This window comes from Macrobrachium nipponense, chromosome 43 (assembly GCF_015104395.2).
Source record: "Macrobrachium nipponense isolate FS-2020 chromosome 43, ASM1510439v2, whole genome shotgun sequence".
Lineage (NCBI taxonomy): Eukaryota > Metazoa > Arthropoda > Malacostraca > Decapoda > Palaemonidae > Macrobrachium > Macrobrachium nipponense.
This window is the reverse complement of record NC_061104.1, coordinates 3,654,085-3,672,481: the sequence shown is the minus strand read 5'-3', so window position 1 is coordinate 3,672,481 and position 18,397 is coordinate 3,654,085. Positions and strand designations below refer to the sequence as shown.

Genomic DNA, 18,397 nt, shown 5'->3' with positions numbered 1-18,397 from the left:
CTTGTTTTGAAATGTAAATTTCGAAATACTCTATTGAAGGACAGAAGTTTTTAAAGATTCTCTTATTTTTGAAAAGCTAGTGATAGAGGCAAAAATATCTTATTTCTATCTTCCAAAAAAGATAAAACATTTATGCTCTTGAAATTTGTGTAAAAATTAAAATTAAAACTAGTGATAGAGACAAAAATATCCAACTTCTACTCTTCCAAAAAAGATCAAGCATAGGAAAATTAAAACTAGTGACAGAGGCAAAATTATATAGTATCCTATTTCTAGTCTTCCAAAAAAGATAAAACATTTATGCTCTTGAAATGTGCTGCGAAAAGGAAAAGTAACAAGATGAATCATCATAAAAAAAGGGAATTGCCAGTTCAGAAGGTAATCATGAAATTACTCCAGAAGGAAAGTCTCTTACTTGGAATGCAGCAAGTGCAAGTTGCACCAGCACATAGGGTTGCATCAGTGGTGCCAGTACATACATAGGTGCTATCTAATTCGTTGTAGCAGGAACCCATTTGAGCAGTGCATAGGTTATCATTTCCACAGGTTGCGAGTTCTTTAAGAAGGATTTCGTTCAGTTAGATTTGTTCACTGCTACATCACAATAGGTGATATAGTTGACCATTTATAAAACTGATCGTGAACATTATACATATGTACAGGTTTGCAATGAGGAGATTGTTCAAATTGGTAATGTGGATGCACTTAAGAGTTGCAAAAAAATCTTTAGATATTATGCGTTAGTCACAAAATCTACTACCTAAATGAAATGAATGGTGTATTATATAAATATTTTGATTTAGTCGAATCACCACTAAGAATTATGTCAATTATTATGTGCAATAACAATAATACATGTCAACTTCATCTCATTGTCTTTTGACAGTTGAGGAGACAGTCATGAGAGCTTCCCACTTCCCATTAGAGAGAAGATATTGGCTGTTTTGAAACATGACTGGAAATATGAATTTTAAATTTAAGATAAAATTAGAAGAAAAATCTCTTAACAAGAAACCAAAAAGACAACTAAAGGAAAATCAATTGAGACCAAAAAGACAACTAAAGGAAAATCAATTGAGGCTGTTGCTTACGTGCAATACAGCAGGAACAGTTTGCGTTGTCGCATAATGCAGGGTGCGAATTGCCATTGCATACATGACTGCTTGACAAGTCATAACAGTAACCAGCATTGTCGGTGCAGCCACTAGTTGGTATACAGTCTGTGAATAACGAAATTTGAAGTTTTTAATTAATTTGTTAAATTTCAAGCCACTGATAAAATATAAAATATAAGCTCATAAATGAGGAAAAGGTTGTATGGGTAGTTTTATGAAAAAGCAAAGCCATTAAATTTACTAGAAAAGAAGGATGTCAAATACTATTCATTCTCACAATGAACTCTGATTCTAGTTGACATTTTTGACATTTGCAGAACCTTCAAAACATGGTTTGACAAATTTTTGAATGCTACTACTGAAAATAAGTTATAGTGACTTTTGCAAGAGCCAGGATGTTGGCAATGCACTCTTTCAGTTTCCATTGTTGTATAGAAATGCCTTAATTCTCTCTTTGAAGTTTACATGATTGTTCCTTTGGATAGTGTGAGATTCATTACAACACAGTTATTATGAAATCATTTTCTTAGTCATGTAGGTAGCTCACTGAAACTCTAGAGTGTCAGACTAGTTGCAATTTTTTTTCTAGCAGCTGTACACAAGTTTTAACTGCTTTATATTTGTTTGTTATTTGTCTGACATAGTCTAGTCTATTCTTCTGTATTATTTTTTCCTTAATGGCCTGCCTTCACTAAGGGAGCCCTAGGCTTTAACTTGAGAGTTGCAACTTAATTGATAATAGGAATAATAGTAATGTTAATATTAACAACGATAATAATGATGTTGATGATAATGATGATAACTGTTCAACAAAATTGTTACAACGATGGACAGTTTAAATAATAGAGGGATATATAGATATTATTACATGGTATTCTAAGTGTAAGTGTCCATTATGAAAACACCTTTTACTCTGTTAAGTTTTCATCCTTCTCTTTGGGTTTCATTGATTTATCCTTATGGAGGTTCACTACTCACCTCCTGGATTGCAGCAGGCACAGGTATCCCCAAGGCATTTGGTGGAGTCAATTGAGCCATCACAGCTACTCCAGTCTGCAGGTTTCATGCATGATCCAGTACCATCACATTCAGGCAGTTGGACACAGAGAGAAGTATCTGAAAAGATGCGTAATAGTGATGTTATGGATTGCTCACATGCAGTCACTAAAATCTTTCAATCTCTATGATTATTTGATAGTAACAAAACTGTTATTATATATTAAAAATGGCAGTATATGAGAAGTACATATCTTTTGAGAAAAATAATGAGCATTATGGAGAATGCCCTATCACATTCATTTTGTGAGAAGAAATATTTAAAAATTCTTTTTGTAAGAAGAGAAAAGTATTACTCAGAAGTGCAAAGAAAATACACACTGGCATTATACGATGACCCAGATATTAAAATTCTTGAATTTATTATAAAAAAAAGTCTCGACAAAATGTTCTGGAATGAGAGAAAAAGGTATTCCAAGTTTAAGGAAATTAGAGCCTTGACTAGGTTAGTAACCTACCATTAATACAGCAGTGACATTCAGGCTCACTGCATCCTTGTGTGTAGATAGTGCCTGAGCACGAGTAGGTACTCTGACTGTAATAGCAAAAGCCTCCGTTGTCAGAACACTGGGTATTACGGGTACAATCTGATTGGAGAGAACAGAATGAGATATTTTAGTAATGTTTAAAATACTTTCATGTTATTTTATACTGTATACCTAACCTTTGACCTTATTAGTACAGCTTGTTTAGATATAATCATTACAGAAAAATAGTTAGACTTCGGTTTATGACTAACTGTGCATATATATATATATATATATATATATATATATATATATATATATATATATATAAACACACACACACATATATATATATATATATATATATACTATATATATAATAGTACATATATATATATATATATATATATATATATATATATATATATATATATATATATATATATATATATATATATATATAATATACTATATATATATATATATATATATATATATATATATATATATGTGTGTGTGTGTGTGTGTGTGTGTGATATATATGTGTATATATATATATATATATATATATATATATTTATTTATTTATATATATATATATATATATTATATATATATGTATATATGTATGTAGTATATATATATATATATATATATATATATATATATATATATATATAATATATATATATATATATATGTATATATATATATATATATATATATATATATATATATATATATATATATATATATATATATATATATATATATATATTATATATATATATATGTATATGTATGCAATGGATTATATATGGATATATATATGTAAAAGAAATGGAAAGAGATAAAATACAAATCTTGTTGCATTGCATCCTTAGGTTAGTGAATCACACTCACCCTTGCAACAAGTGCATTCATTTCCTAGGCAATGTTCTGGGTATGGTATGCCAAAGCAACTTGTTGCCAAGGCAGAATCTTTCACACATGTGCCACTGTCGCCACCACATTCATCTAATTCGACACAAGCATTTGGATCTGAAAAGACAGATAGCAGTGATGTTATTAATACACATGATAGCTAGAAAGATATGTGCATAGAATGTTGCCAAGCTAGTATTTTACAGTTAGGGAAGAACATTTTATATGAGTGATGAGAATTTTCTCTATTGCACAGATGAAGTTAAGATTTTATTATAGGAATGCTCTTACATAGCAATTTATCTCAAGATGGATACCCTTAGAAAAGGACAAAGCTTAATCCTTTGGAAGGTTATAAGAGAATAGGTTTGCATTGAGAGAAGTAAAGACAAGAGTTTTTTTTTAATCGAATCACTGACGTTTGGATAGAATCAGAAAGAAATTATGTGAAAATGAGCCACCTACCTGGGAAACAACAAGAACAGGTTGCTGTACCATCACACCCATCGTCATACTGGGTTCCACTGCATACATGACCACTAGTGGTATCGAAGCAGTAGCCGCCATTGTTCGCGCAGATGGGTTTTGGTGTACAAACTGAAGTTGGATGAAGTGTGAAATGTATAATTTAATTTCCATCAATTGTAATATGCCACTGTTACTATGCTGTTGTTTTTTAAATGTTCTTTAATTACACAATTCGTTTGCCTTTGGGGTTAGTGCTTTAATAAAATTTAGGAAACTGTCATTGAATTTAACAATAATGTAGCTGAGTACAGAATAATAAACAACAAAAAATGTAGTACCTAGTTTTGGAAGGATACTCATTTTCGTAATTATACTGTATTTTAAGATTAAAAGGAGATAAAGAAGTGTTTAATTTGAAAGCTGCTAGTTTTTACATATTTTAGCAGTACAAATAGTGCTTTTTGATTTTGCCCCATACCTATTTTTCAATTGTATGTATGGGACTTTTCTGAGGTCTAGCCATATAGTTCTAGATATACATATGCCATTCGAGCATGGCAGTGATCTTTATTTGATTATTTGGAAAATTTTAATACTTATTTTCTTAATTTATTATGAATAAATGATGACATAAAAAATTGATTAATTAATACTAAAAGTAAGAAACAATTAGCTTTGAAGGCATTGCGAAATTTAAAATCTTTAGCCGAGGCGTATTTATTTTTAGATATTTTCTTGTAAGAGAATATTTTATATGAAATGAGATTACAAAAGTAATTAGGTGCATATGAAATATTTGTATGACTATATTATTAGATAAAATTAGACATACATGTGTTTGTGCAGAATTTCCTTTAGAGTAAAAGACAATGTTCACATTCATTGTATCCTAGTTTGGTAAGTTCTTATTCATTAAATAATTGTTATTTTTTGTAACTCACCTCCTGGTTTGCAACAGGCACAATCAGTGCCAAGGCAGTCAGTTGAGTCAACCTCTCCAACACAAGTATTCCAGTCATCTGGTTTCATGCAAGTTCCGCCAGTAACGCTTTCACAGTCGGGTAATTTAATACAGAGGGAAGTATCTGAAAAGATGAATAATAATTAAATAACAATAGATTTGCACAATTTAATGGTGAACTTTTGAAATGCTATGTATAAGATAAATATGGTATAAATAGACTTAACCAGATATACAGATCCCAATTTTTATAGTTTATATTTGTTTTATCACGTTTCTTTTGAGAGTAATAGGGAAAGTTTGTGATTTTGAAATATGACAAGAAAATAAGCAAAATGAAAAAGATATATTTCATGGAAATCAGTATTTTAAAAGATCTTGAGTTCTCAAAAAGTAATATAAGAACATTGTAGAGCATGAGGGATTGGTATTTCAGTCGTAAAGAAATTAATGTCTTAGTTAAGTAACCTACCATTAATACAACAGTGACAGGTTGTTTCACTGCATCCTTGTTGATAGATAGTGCCTTGGCACGAGTAGGTACTCTGACTGTAGTAGCAAAAGCCTCCGTTGTCAGAACACTGGGTGTTACGTGTGCAATCTGAGAGTTGGAGAGAACAGAAAGATTTAAGTTTAAAATAATTTCATGTTATTTTATACTGTATACTTAATCTTCGACCTTATCATTAGTACGATTTGTTTGGATATAATCATTACGAAAAAATACTTTGACTTTCAGATATTGACTACATATAAATGTGTGTATATAGTATATATATATATACCTTATATATATATATATATAATATATTATATCTATATATATAATATTATATATATATATATAAATATATGAGAATGCTGTGAATTATATATGGATATATGTCTTAGAGAACGGAAAGGATAATGCAACAAAAATGTTGTTGCATTGCATCCTTCTGGTTAGTGCATCAGACTCACCCTTGCAACAAGTGCATTCGTTTCCTAGGCAATGTTCTGGGTATGGTATGCCAAAGCAACTTGTTGACAAGGCAGAATCTTTTACACATGTGCCACTGTCGCCACCACATTCATCTAATTCGATACAAACGTTTGGATCTGAAATGACAGATAACAATGATATTACTAATACAACATGATAGATACAAAGATAATATGCTCAAAGAATGTTGCCAAAGAACTATTTCACAGATTGGGAAGAACATTTTGTATAAGAGTGGATGAGAATTTTATCTATTGCACAGATGAAGTCAAGATTTTATCATACAATGCTCCTGCATAGCAAACTATCTCAAGATGAATAACCTTTGGAAAGATGAATAACCTTTGAAAAGGACAAGGTTGAACCTATTGGCAAGTGATAAGAAAATAGGTGTGCATTGAGAGAAGATAAGAGAAAAGTGTTTTAAATAGAATCTCTGACCTTTGGATAGAATTAGAAAGAAATTATCATTAACATGGAGCCACCTACCTGGGAAACAACAAGAACAGGTTGCTGTGCCATCACACCCATCGTCATACTGGGTTCCACTGCATACATGACCACTAGTGGTATCGAAGCAGTAACCGCCATTGTTCGCGCAGATGGGTTTTGGTGTACAAACTGAGGTTGGATGAAGTGGGAAGTGTATGATTTAATTTTCATGAATTGTTATATGCCACTGTGGTGTTATTTTTTAAAATGTTCTCTAATTTCACAATTCATTTGACTTTGGAGTGAGTGGTTTAAAGAAATTTGGAAACTTCATTGAATTAAACAATAATGTAACCGAGTACACAATAATAAACAAAAAAAATATAGTATACAGTTTTGGAAGGTTAATAATTTTAGTAATTATACTGTATTTTAAAAATAAAAGGAGATAAAGTAGTGTTTAATTTGAAAGCTGCTAGTTTGTACATATTTTAGCGGTACAAACTATGGTTAATCATTTTGCCCCATACTTTTTTTTTTTTTTTTAATTATACGTATGTTACTTTAATGAGGTCTAGCCATATAGTTCTAGAGATGTATATGCCATTCAAGCATGGCAATGTCTCTTTATTGCGATTATTTGGAAAATTTTAATACTTATTTTCTTAATTTATTATGAATAAATGGTAACACAGAAAACTGATTAATTAATACCAAAAGTAAGAGACAATAGGTTTGAAGGCGTTCTGTAATTTAAAATCCTTAGGTGAGTTATATTTGATTTAGATATTTTTTTGTATGAGAAATCTTTATATGGAATGAGCTTACAAAAATAAGAAGGTGCATATGAAATATTTGTATGACTATATTATTAGATATAAAATTAGACCATCATGTGTTTGTGCAGAATTTCCTTTACAATCAAAGACATGTTCACATTCATTTGTTTCATTATTTTGTAAGTTTGTATTCATTAAATAATTGTTATTCTTTGTAACTCACCTCCTGGTTTGCAACAGGCACAATCAGTGCCAAGGCAGTCAGTTGAGTCAACCTCTCCAACACAAGTATTCCAGACATCTGGTTTCATGCATGTTCCACCAGCGCTTTCACAGTCGGGTAATTTAATACAGAGGGAAATATCTGAAGAGATGAATTAATAGTTAAAAAATAGTGGATGTAAAAAATTCATTGTGAACTTCTAAGATGCTATGCATAAGATAAGTATGGTGTAATTAAACTTACCCATACATAGAGGGCCAATTTGTATAGTTTATATTTTTGAGGTTTGTGACGTATCTTTTGAGTAATAGGAAAAGTTTGTGTTCTTGAAACATGAGAAGAAAATATGCTAAAGTAAAAATGATATACTTGTTGGCAATCAGTATTTTAAAGGATCTTCAATTCATGACAATTAAAGATAACATTGTATAGCATGAGGAATTGTTATTTCACAAGCAAAGAAATTAATGCCATAGTTAAGCAACCTACCATTAATACAACAATGACAGGTTGGATCACTGCATCCTTGAAGGTAAATATTGCCTGAGCACGAGTAGGTACTCTGATTATAGTAGCAAAAGCCTCCGTTGTCAGAACACTGGGTGTTACGTGTACAATCTGAGAGTTGGAGAGAACAGAAAGAGAGGTTTGAATAAGTTGAGAATGATTTTAAGCTATTTTTTACTGAAAAATTAATCTTTGACCTCAGTATTAGTATATATTATATCTATATGTAGATATATTATTATTATATTATAATATATTATATTATATAATATTATTATTATATATCATATATATATATACATATACTATAATATTTAAAAATTTATATATTATATATTACAGATACCTAATACATATAACATTATAAAAATATATATACATATATATCATATATATATATATATATATATAAAAGATATATATATATATATATATATATATAGTATATATATATATATATGTACATTTATACACACACATATATATATATATATATATATATATATATATATATAGTATGTATGTATATATATATTATATGTGAACTGATCTGTAAAGAAAATTCATATGTGAGACGTAACGGAAAATCTACTAGAAGTGTTGTGTGTATATGTGATCAGAGAGTAACGATCAGATAGATATCGCTGATTCATCGAATGCCCATATGATCGTTGGTGGCGTGGCGTGGGAAATTCAAATGAGTGCCATACATCGAAGACCCTTATTGGTACCTTTCAATTATAAGAGGCCAATCAGCTTAGACCTGTGACCCAAACAAGTTCGTTTGAAAAGTTAAGGGTCAGTAGGGAATCAGTGGTCGACGGGTCAGGGCGCGTCTCAAAGACAGTGGTCGGCACGTGTCGCCTCATAGTACCTTCTGACTATATAATTATCATATAATTAGTAGCGTAATATTAGCTACAGGGCCCTGTGTAACTATTAAGGAAAATACACGTGTTAATGTTATCTTACGCATTTCATTGTACTGGTAGAACCCTTATATGATCGAAAATCAGGTCATATATATATATATATACACACACACACGGACACACATATATATATATATATATATATATATATATATATATCTATATATATATATATATATATATATATATATACATATATATATATATATATATATATATTATATATATATATATATATAGTATATATATATATATATATATATATATATATATATATATATATATATTTATTCTTGAGATTATATATGCATATACGTATGTAGAAGAAAAGGAGAGATGAAAAACAAAAATCTTGTTTCATTGCAAACTTAAGGTCAGTGCATCAGACTCACCCTTGCAACAAGTGCATTCATTTCCTAGGCAATGTTCTGGGTATGGTATGCCGAAGCAACTTGTTGACAAGGCAGAATCTTTCACACATGTGCCACTGTTGCCACCACATTCATCTAATTCGATACAAACATTTGGATCTGAAAAGACAGACAGCAGTGATATTACTAATACAACATGATAGATACTAAGATAATATGTACATAGAATGTTGCCAAGGAAGTATTTTACAGTTTGGGAAGAACATTTTATATGAGTGATGAGAATTTTATCTATTGCACAGATGAACTTAAGATTTTATCATAGGAATGCTCTTGCATAGCAATTTATCTCAAGATGAATACCCTTAGAAAAGGACAAAGTTTAATCCTTTGGGAGGTTATAAGACAATAGGTTTGCAATGAGAGAAGCAAATACAAGAGTTTTTTTTTAATAGAATCACTGACCTTTGGATAGATTCAGAAAGAAATTACGTGAACATGAGCCACCTACCTGGGAAACAACAAGAACAGGTTGCTGTGCCATCACACCCATCGTCATACTGGGTTCCACTGCATACATGACCACTAGTGGTATCGAAGCAGTAGCCGCCATTGTCCTTGCAGATGGGTTTTGGTGTACAAACTGAAGTTGGATGAAGTGTGAAATGTATAATTTAATTTCCATCAATTGTGATATGCCACTGTTACTATGCTGTTGTGTTTTAAATGTTCTTTAATTTCACAATTTGTTTGCCTTTGGGGTTAGTGGTTTAATGAAATATAGGAAACGTCATTGAATTAAACAATAATTTAGCTGAGTACAGAATAATAAACAACATAAAATGTAGTACTCAGTTTTGGAAGGTTAATCATTTTCGTATTTATACTGTATTTTAAAATTGAAAGGAGATAGAGAAGTTTTTTTTTTTTTTTTTTTTTTTGAAAGCTGCTAGTTTGTACATATTTTAGCAGTACAAATAGTGCTTTTTGATTTTGCCCCATACCCATTTTTCAATTATATTTATGTGACTTTTACTGAGGTCTGGCCATATAGTTCTAGAGATACATATGCCATTCGAGCATTGCATTGATTTTTATTTGATTATTTGGAAAATTTTGATACTTATTTTCTTAATTTATTATGAATAAATGATGACACAGAAAAGTGATTAATTAATACTAAAAGTAAGAAACTATTAGCTTTGAATGCATTGTGAAATTTAAAACTGTTAGCTGAGGGATATATTTCTTTAGATATTTTCTTGTAAGAGAATATTTTATATGAAATGAGCTTACAAAAGTAAGTAGGTGCATATGAAATATTTGTATGACTATATCATTAGATATAAAATTAGACATACACGTGTTTGTGCAGAATTTCCTTTAGAATAAAAGACAATGTTCACATTCATTGTATCCCAGTTTGGTAAGTTCGTATTCATTAAAGAATTATTTTTTGTAACTCACCTCCTGGCTTGCAACAGGCACAATCAGTGCCAAGGCAGTCAGTTGAGTCAACCTCTCCAACACAAGTATTCCAGTCATCTGGTTTCATGCAAGTTCCGCCAGTAACGCTTTCACAGTCGGGTAATTTAATACAGAGGGAAGTATCTGAAAAGATGAATAACAATGAAAAAATAATAGGTGAGTGCAATTTAATGGTGAACTTTTGAAATGCCGTGTATAAGATAAATATGGAATATGGAATAGTTATAGGGCCAAATTTGTGTAGTTTATATTTCAATTTTATTACATAGCCTTTAAGAGTAATAGGGGAAGTTTGTGTTTTTGAGATGTGTGAAGAAATTAAGCAAAATGAAAAAGATATAATTCTGGGAAATTAGTATTTTAAAAGACCTTGAGTTTTTAAAAAGTAAATATAAGAACATTGTAGAGCATGAAGGATTGGTATTTCAGTTGTAAAGAAATTAATGTCTTAGTTAAGTAACCTACCATTAATACAACAGTGACAGTTTGTTTCACTGCATCCTTGTTGATAGATAGTGCCTTGGCACGAGTAGGTACTCTGACTGTAGTAGCAAAAGCCTCCGTTGTCAGAACACTGGGTGTTACGTGTGCAATCTGAGAGTTGGAGAGAACAGAAAGATTTTAGTTTAAAATAATTTCATGATATTTTATATTGTATACTTAATTTTCGACCATAATATAAGTACAATTTGTTTGGATGTAATCATTACGAAAAAATAATTTGACTTTCAGATTTAGATATATATATATATATATATATATATATATATATATATATTATATATATATATATATATATATATATGATATATATAATATATATATATAATATATATATATATATGTATATATGAGAATGCTATAGATTATATATGGATATATGTGTTAGAAAAGGGAAGGGATAATGCAACAAGAATGTTGTTGCATTGCATCTCTCCGGTTAGTGCATCACACACACCCTTGCAACAAGTGCATTCGTTTCCTAGGCAATGTTCTGGGTATGGTATGCCGAAGCAACTTGTTGACAAGGCAGAATCTTTCACACATGTTCCACTGTCGCCACCACATTCATCTAATTCGATACAAACATTTGGATCTGAAAAGACAGACAGCAGTGATATTACTAATACAACATGATAGATACAAAGATAATATGTGCGGAGAATGTTGCCAAGGAAGTATTTTACAGTTTGGGAAGAACATTTTATATGAGTAATGAGAATTTTATTTATTGCACAAGATGAAGTTAAGATTTTATCATAGGAATGCTCTTGCATAGCAATTTATCTCAAGATGAATACCCTTAGAAAAGGACAAAGTTTAATCCTTTGGCAGGTTATAAAAGAATAGGTTTGCATTGAGAGAAGCAAAGACAAGAGTTTTTTTTAATAGAATCACTGACGTTTGGATAGAATCAGAAAGAAATTACGTGAACATGAGCCACCTACCTGGGAAACAACAAGAACAGGTTGCTGTGCCATCACACCCATCGTCATACTGGGGTTCCACTGCATACATGACCACTAGCGGTATCGAAGCAGTAGCCGCCATTGTTCGCGCAGATGGGTTTTGGTGTACAAACTGAAGTTGGATGAAGTGTGAAATGTATCATTTAATTTCCATCAATTGTAATATGCCACTGTCACTGTGCTGTTGTTTTTTAAATGTTCTTTAATTTCACAATTCATTTTACTTTGGGGTGAGTGGTTTAATGAAATTTAGGAGACTTCATTGAATTAAACAATAATGTAGCTAAGTACAGAATAAGAAACAAAAAAAAAATGTAGTACTCAGTTTTGGAAGGTTAATCATTTTCGTAATTATACTCTATTTTAAAATGGAAAGGAGATGGAGAAATTTTTTTTATTTTGAAAGCTGCTAGTTTGAACATATTTTAGCAGTACAAATAGTGCTTTTTGATTTTGCCCCATACCTATTTTTCCATTATATTTATGTGACTTTTACTGAGGTTTAGCATGGCAATGATCTTTATTTGATTATTTAGAAAATTTTAATACTTATTTTCTTAATTTATTATGAATAAATGATGACACAGAAAAGTGATTAATTAATACTAAAAGTAATAAACTATTAGTTTTGAATGCATTGTGAAATTTAAAACTGTTAGCTGAGGGATATATATTTTTAGATATTGTCTTGTAAGAGAATATTTTATATGAAATGAGCTTACAAAAGTAAGTAGGTGCATATGAAATATTTGTATGACTATATCATTAGATATAAAATTAGACATACATGTGTTTGTGCAGAATTTCCTTTAGAATAAAAGACAATGTTCACATTCATTGTATCCCAGTTTGGTAAGTTCGTATTCATTAAAGAATTATTTTTTGTAACTCACCTCCTGGCTTGCAACAGGCACAATCAGTGCCAAGGCAGTCAGTTGAGTCAACCTCTCCAACACAAGTATTCCAGTCATCTGGTTTCATGCAAGTTCCGCCAGTAACGCTTTCACAGTCGGGTAATTTAATACAGAGGGAAGTATCTGAAAAGATGAATAATAATTAAATAACATAGATTTGCACAATTTAATGGTGAACTTTTGAAATGCTATGTATAAGATAAATATGGTATAAATAGACTTAACCAGTTATACAGATCCCAATTTTTATAGTTTATATTTGTTTTATCACGTTTCTTTTGAGAGTAATAGGGAAAGTTTGTGATTTTGAAATATGACAAGAAAATAAGCAAAATGAAAAAGATATATTTCATGGAAATCAGTATTTTAAAAGATGTTGAGTTCTCAAAAAGTAATATAAGAACATTGTAGAGCATGAGGGATTGGTATTTCAGTCGTAAAGAAATTAATGTCTTAGTTAAGTAACCTACCATTAATACAACAGTGACAGGTTGTTTCACTGCATCCTTGTTGATAGATAGTGCCTTGGCACGAGTAGGTACTCTGACTGTAGTAGCAAAAGCCTCCGTTGTCAGAACACTGGGTGTTACGTGTGCAATCTGAGAGTTGGAGAGAACAGAAAGATTTAAGTTTAAAATAATTTCATGTTATTTTATACTGTATACTTAGTTTTCGACCATAGTATTAGTACAATTTGTTTGGATGTAATCATTACGAAAAATTAATTCGACTTTCAGATTTAGAATTTATATAAAGTATATATATATATATATATATATATATATATATTATATATATATATATATATATATATATATATATATATATATATGAGAATGCTATAGATTATATATGGATATATGTGTTAGAAAAGGGAAGGGATAATTGCAAACAAAAAGAATGTTGGTTTGGCAATTGCATCTCTCCGGTTAGTTTAGGCATCACCAACTACACCCTTCGTCAAGCAAGTGCAAACTGGGTTTTCCCTAGGCAATGTTCTGGGTATGGGTATGCCGAAAGCAACTTGTTAGACCAATGGCCAGAATCTTTCACACACTGTGCCACTTGTTTGCCACCACATTCCACTTCCAAATTCGATACACTAAACATTTGATCTTGAAAAAGGAACAACCACGCACTGACATTACTAATAAACAACATGACTAGATACAAAGACAATATGTGCGGAGAAATGTTGCCAAGAAAGTTATTTTTAACAGTTTGGGAAGAACAATTTTATTAGAGTTGATGAGAATTTTATTTATTGCACAGATGAAGTCAAGATTTTATCATAGGAATGCTCTTGCATAGCAATTTATCTCAAGATGAATACCCTTAGAAAAGGACTGAGTTTTATCCTTTGGCAGGTTATAAGATATTAGGTTTGCATTGAGAGAAGTAAAGACAATAGTTTTTTTAATAGAATCTCGGACCTTTGGATAGAATCAGAAAGAAATTACGTGAACATGACCACCTACCATGGGTAACAACAAGAACAGGTTGCTGTACCATCACACCCATCGTCATACTGGGTTCCACTGCATACATGACCACTAGTGGTATCGAAGCAGTAGCCGCCATTGTCCTTGCAGATGGGTTTTGGTGTACAAACTGAAGTTGGATGAAGTGTGAAATGTATAATTTAATTTCCATCAATTGCAATATGCCACTGTCACTGTGCTGTTGTTTTTTAAATGTTCTTTAATTTCACAATTCATTTTACTTTGGGGTGAATTGTTTAATGAAATTTTAGAAACGTCATTGAATTAAACAATAATGTAGCTGAGTACAGAATAATAAACAAAAAAAAATGTAGTACTCAGTTTTGGAAGGTTAATCATTTTCGTATTTATACTGTATTTTAAAATTGAGAGGAGATAAAGAAGTGTTTTATTTTGAAAGCTGCCGGTTTGTATATATTTTAGCAGTACAAACAGTGGTTTATTATTTTTGTCCCATGCTCACTTTTCAATTATATGTGTGTGACTTTTACTGAGGTCTATCTTTATAGTTCTAGAGATGCATTTGCCTTTCGAGGATGGTAATTTCTCTTTATTGTGATTAATTGAAAAATTATAATACTTATTTTCTTGATTCATTATAAGTGAATGATAACACAGAAAATTGATTAATTAATACCAAAAGTAAGAGACGATTAGTTGTGAAGGTATTGTGCAATTTCAAATCCTTAGCTGAGTTATATTCAATTTAATTTAATTACGCTCATGCTATGGTTTCACAGTTAGAAACAGTGAAGAAGAAGCTTTCATTTGAAAGTCTTTTTCATCACATTTTCACTTATATAAAATTACTAAAATGACTTCCCTTTCAAGACTGAAAATTATTTTCATTTTTTATCATTCTGTAGTCGGTTAAAATCATTTTTTAATTCTATGATGTTTCCGAAATTTCTTTAGGGCACTCGCCACAAAGTCAATGCAGTTTAAAATTAAAGCATACAAAAAAAAAAAGCAGCAGAGTGACAATTGCATTTTAGAATGAGCGTAATTAAATTAAATTGAATATAACTCAGCTAAGGATTTGAAATTGCACAGTGCCTCCACAACTAATCGTCTCTTACTTTTGGTATTAGTTAATCAATTTTCTGTGTTATCATTCACTTGTAATGAATCAAGAAAATAAGTATTATAATTGTTGTTACAGCAATTTGGAAATTGTTGCCATACCGAAAACCTTTTTCAGCTTAAAGGACAATTGCCAGTTTGAAATCTCCAGGTTATGTCATCATTTTAGATATTTTCGTAAAATATAATTACTTATGTGCCGTGGACATATATTAAGGAAATAGGCTTATAGAAAATATTTGTGGCACTAAACATAAACATTCATCCAGAAGCACAGAACTCCTTTTGCAATTAAATATACTGTGCATTTATTGTCTCTGACCTTTGAAAGCTCTGATTTATCTGAGCATTCTTTTCTCTGCAACTCACCTCCTGGCTTGCAACAGGCACAATCAGTGCCAAGGCAGGTAGTTGAGTCAACTGAGCCACTACAAGTAGTCCAGCTTGTTCGTTTCAGGCACGATCCGCCAGCGCTCTCACAGTTAGGTAATTTGATACAGATGGAAGTATCTGAAAAGAAAAGCAGGAGTTACAACGGGTATTCTGGCACCAGTTGTTCCTTGTTGGACGAGTGGGTTATGTACTCTCCTATCGATTCGGTAGTCCCGAGTTCGATTCCCTGCTCTGCCAAACTGGAACCAGAGGAATTTGTTTCTGGTGATAAGAAGTTGATTTCTCGATATGATGTGGTTCAGAGCCCACTGTAAGCTGTAGGTCCCGTTGCTAGGTAACCAGTTGGTTCCTAGCCACGTAGAAATATCTAATCCTTCGGGCCAGCCCTGGGAGAGCTGTTAATCAGCTCAGTGGTCTGGTTAAACTAAGATATACTTAACTTTTCTAATACCAGATTTACTCACAGATAAGGGGATCAGTTTGTACCATATACATTTAATTGTTTATCCTGCATCATTTGAGACTGATAAGTATAATGCAGAAGCTCTGTGACATTCTAGCTTCAATTTTTTGCAGTGAGAGGAAAAAGTTTCTGACTTGAGATTTGACAAGAAAATAGGCTGAGAATTTAGTGAATCACTATTTTAACGGTCGTAGAGCTTTCAATAGTAAAGATAAGTAACTTGTAGAATTTTAAATATTGAGATTTCAATTGCCCCCGAAAAAAGAAAGAAAGAAATGAAGGCTTTGGTAAGTGACCCACCAGAAACACAGCAGTAACATTGAGATTCAGCGCATCCTTGTTTGTAGATAGTGCCTGAGCAAGGGTAGGTACTCTGGTTGTTGTAACAGTAGCCACCAGCAGCAGCGCACTGCTGATTTTGCGTACAATCTGAAAATTCGAGAGAAAGTAAAATTTAATATAAGTTTAACATTATTTCATGTTATTGCTAATCATATACTTAATCCTTGATCTTTACAGCTGTCATTGTCTCTTTACATATTTTCATGCAGCATGAAGAACAAAGCAAGAGCATAGGTTACATAGTGGAACTGTCAATAAAACTAGGTTGGTAATGATACAGAAAAATTGGCAACTTAATGAAGAAGCGATTTGCATGATGAACTTTTTAAAACTGACGAATAAGCTAAGGCAGGAAATTTCAAAATTATGATGGCACCTATTCCGTACTTTCAATTTTAACTGAACTTAACTTACATAATATATTATGCACTTGTAATATATTATGTACTTATGAATCTTATCATTTTTACATTAGTTTTTCCGACTTACTTCTGCAACAAGTACAGCCAGTACCGAGGCAGCTTGGTTTGTCAATTATGCCATAGCAACTGCCCGCATTAGTTTCTTTGATACAACCGCCATTAATGCCACATGTATCCAATTTGATGCATGTTGTGGGATCTGAAAAGATAGGTAGCCATATTACTAATTTGCACAGTTATATTATTATTATTATTATTATTTTTTCTTTTTTTGCTCTATCACAGTCCTCTAATTCGACTGGGTGGTATTTATAGTGTGCGGTTCCGGGTTGCATCCTGCCTCATTAGGAGTCCTTCACTTTTCTTACTATGTGCGCGGTTTCTAGGATCACACTCTTCTGCATGAGTCCTGGAGCTACTTCAGCCTCTAGTTTTTCCAGATTCCTTTTCAAGGATCTTGGGATCGTGCCTAGTGTTCCTATGATTATGGGTACAATTTCCACTGGCATATCCCATATCCTTCTTACTTCTATTTTCAGGTCTTGATACTTAAACATTTTTTCCCTTTCTTTCTCTTCAACTCTGGTGTCCCATGGTATTGCGACATCGAGTGATACTTTCTTCTTGATTTTGTCAATCAACGTCACGTCTGGTATATTTGCACGTATCACCCCATCTGTTCTCACCCCATCTGTTCTGATACCATAGTCCCAGAGGAGCTTTGCCTGATCGTTTTCTATCACTCCTTCAGGTTGGTGTTCGTACCACTTATTACTGCAAGGTAGCTGGTGTTTCTTGCGCAGGCTCCAGTGGAGGGCTTTTGCCACTGAATCATGCCTCTTTTTGTACTGGTTCTGTGCAAGTGCCGGACATTCGCTTGTTATGTGGTTTATGGTTTCACTTTTCGTATTGCACTTCCTACATATGGGAGAGATGTTATTTCCGTCTATCGTTCTTTGGACATATCTGGTTCTTAGGGCCTGATCTTGTGCAGCTGTTATCATTCCTTCAGTTTCCTTCTTGAGCTCTCCCCTCAGTAGCCATTGCCACGTGTCATCGCTGGCTAGTTCTTTAGTCTGTCTCATGTATTGTCCGTGCATTGGT

At 31.8% G+C, this 18,397-nt stretch overlaps 2 protein-coding genes across 6 annotated transcripts in view; one reads left to right on the top strand and one right to left on the bottom strand.

Moving 5' to 3' along the window:
• LOC135213986 (uncharacterized) overlaps positions 1–18,397 on the top strand; it is a 107,702-nt gene that overhangs the window by 5,147 nt on the left and 84,158 nt on the right. The window lies entirely within an intron of this gene.
• The window catches only part of LOC135213744 (fibropellin-1-like), a 24,807-nt gene continuing 7,279 nt past the window's right edge, over positions 870–18,397 (bottom strand). The window contains exons 7-23 of the mRNA XM_064247872.1: positions 17,361–17,492; positions 16,830–16,958; positions 16,043–16,183; positions 14,567–14,699; positions 13,555–13,667; positions 13,068–13,211; positions 11,751–11,801; positions 10,685–10,828; positions 9,729–9,860; positions 9,239–9,376; positions 7,408–7,548; positions 5,952–6,089; positions 4,972–5,115; positions 3,542–3,679; positions 2,094–2,231; positions 1,092–1,220; positions 870–955 (exon numbers count right to left, since the gene is read on the bottom strand). Coding sequence (XP_064103942.1) covers positions 870–955; positions 1,092–1,220; positions 2,094–2,231; positions 3,542–3,679; positions 4,972–5,115; positions 5,952–6,089; positions 7,408–7,548; positions 9,239–9,376; positions 9,729–9,860; positions 10,685–10,828; positions 11,751–11,801; positions 13,068–13,211; positions 13,555–13,667; positions 14,567–14,699; positions 16,043–16,183; positions 16,830–16,958; positions 17,361–17,492 — 2,171 coding nt within the window. The remainder of the gene's footprint in view (positions 956–1,091; positions 1,221–2,093; positions 2,232–3,541; positions 3,680–4,971; positions 5,116–5,951; positions 6,090–7,407; positions 7,549–9,238; positions 9,377–9,728; positions 9,861–10,684; positions 10,829–11,750; positions 11,802–13,067; positions 13,212–13,554; positions 13,668–14,566; positions 14,700–16,042; positions 16,184–16,829; positions 16,959–17,360; positions 17,493–18,397) is intronic.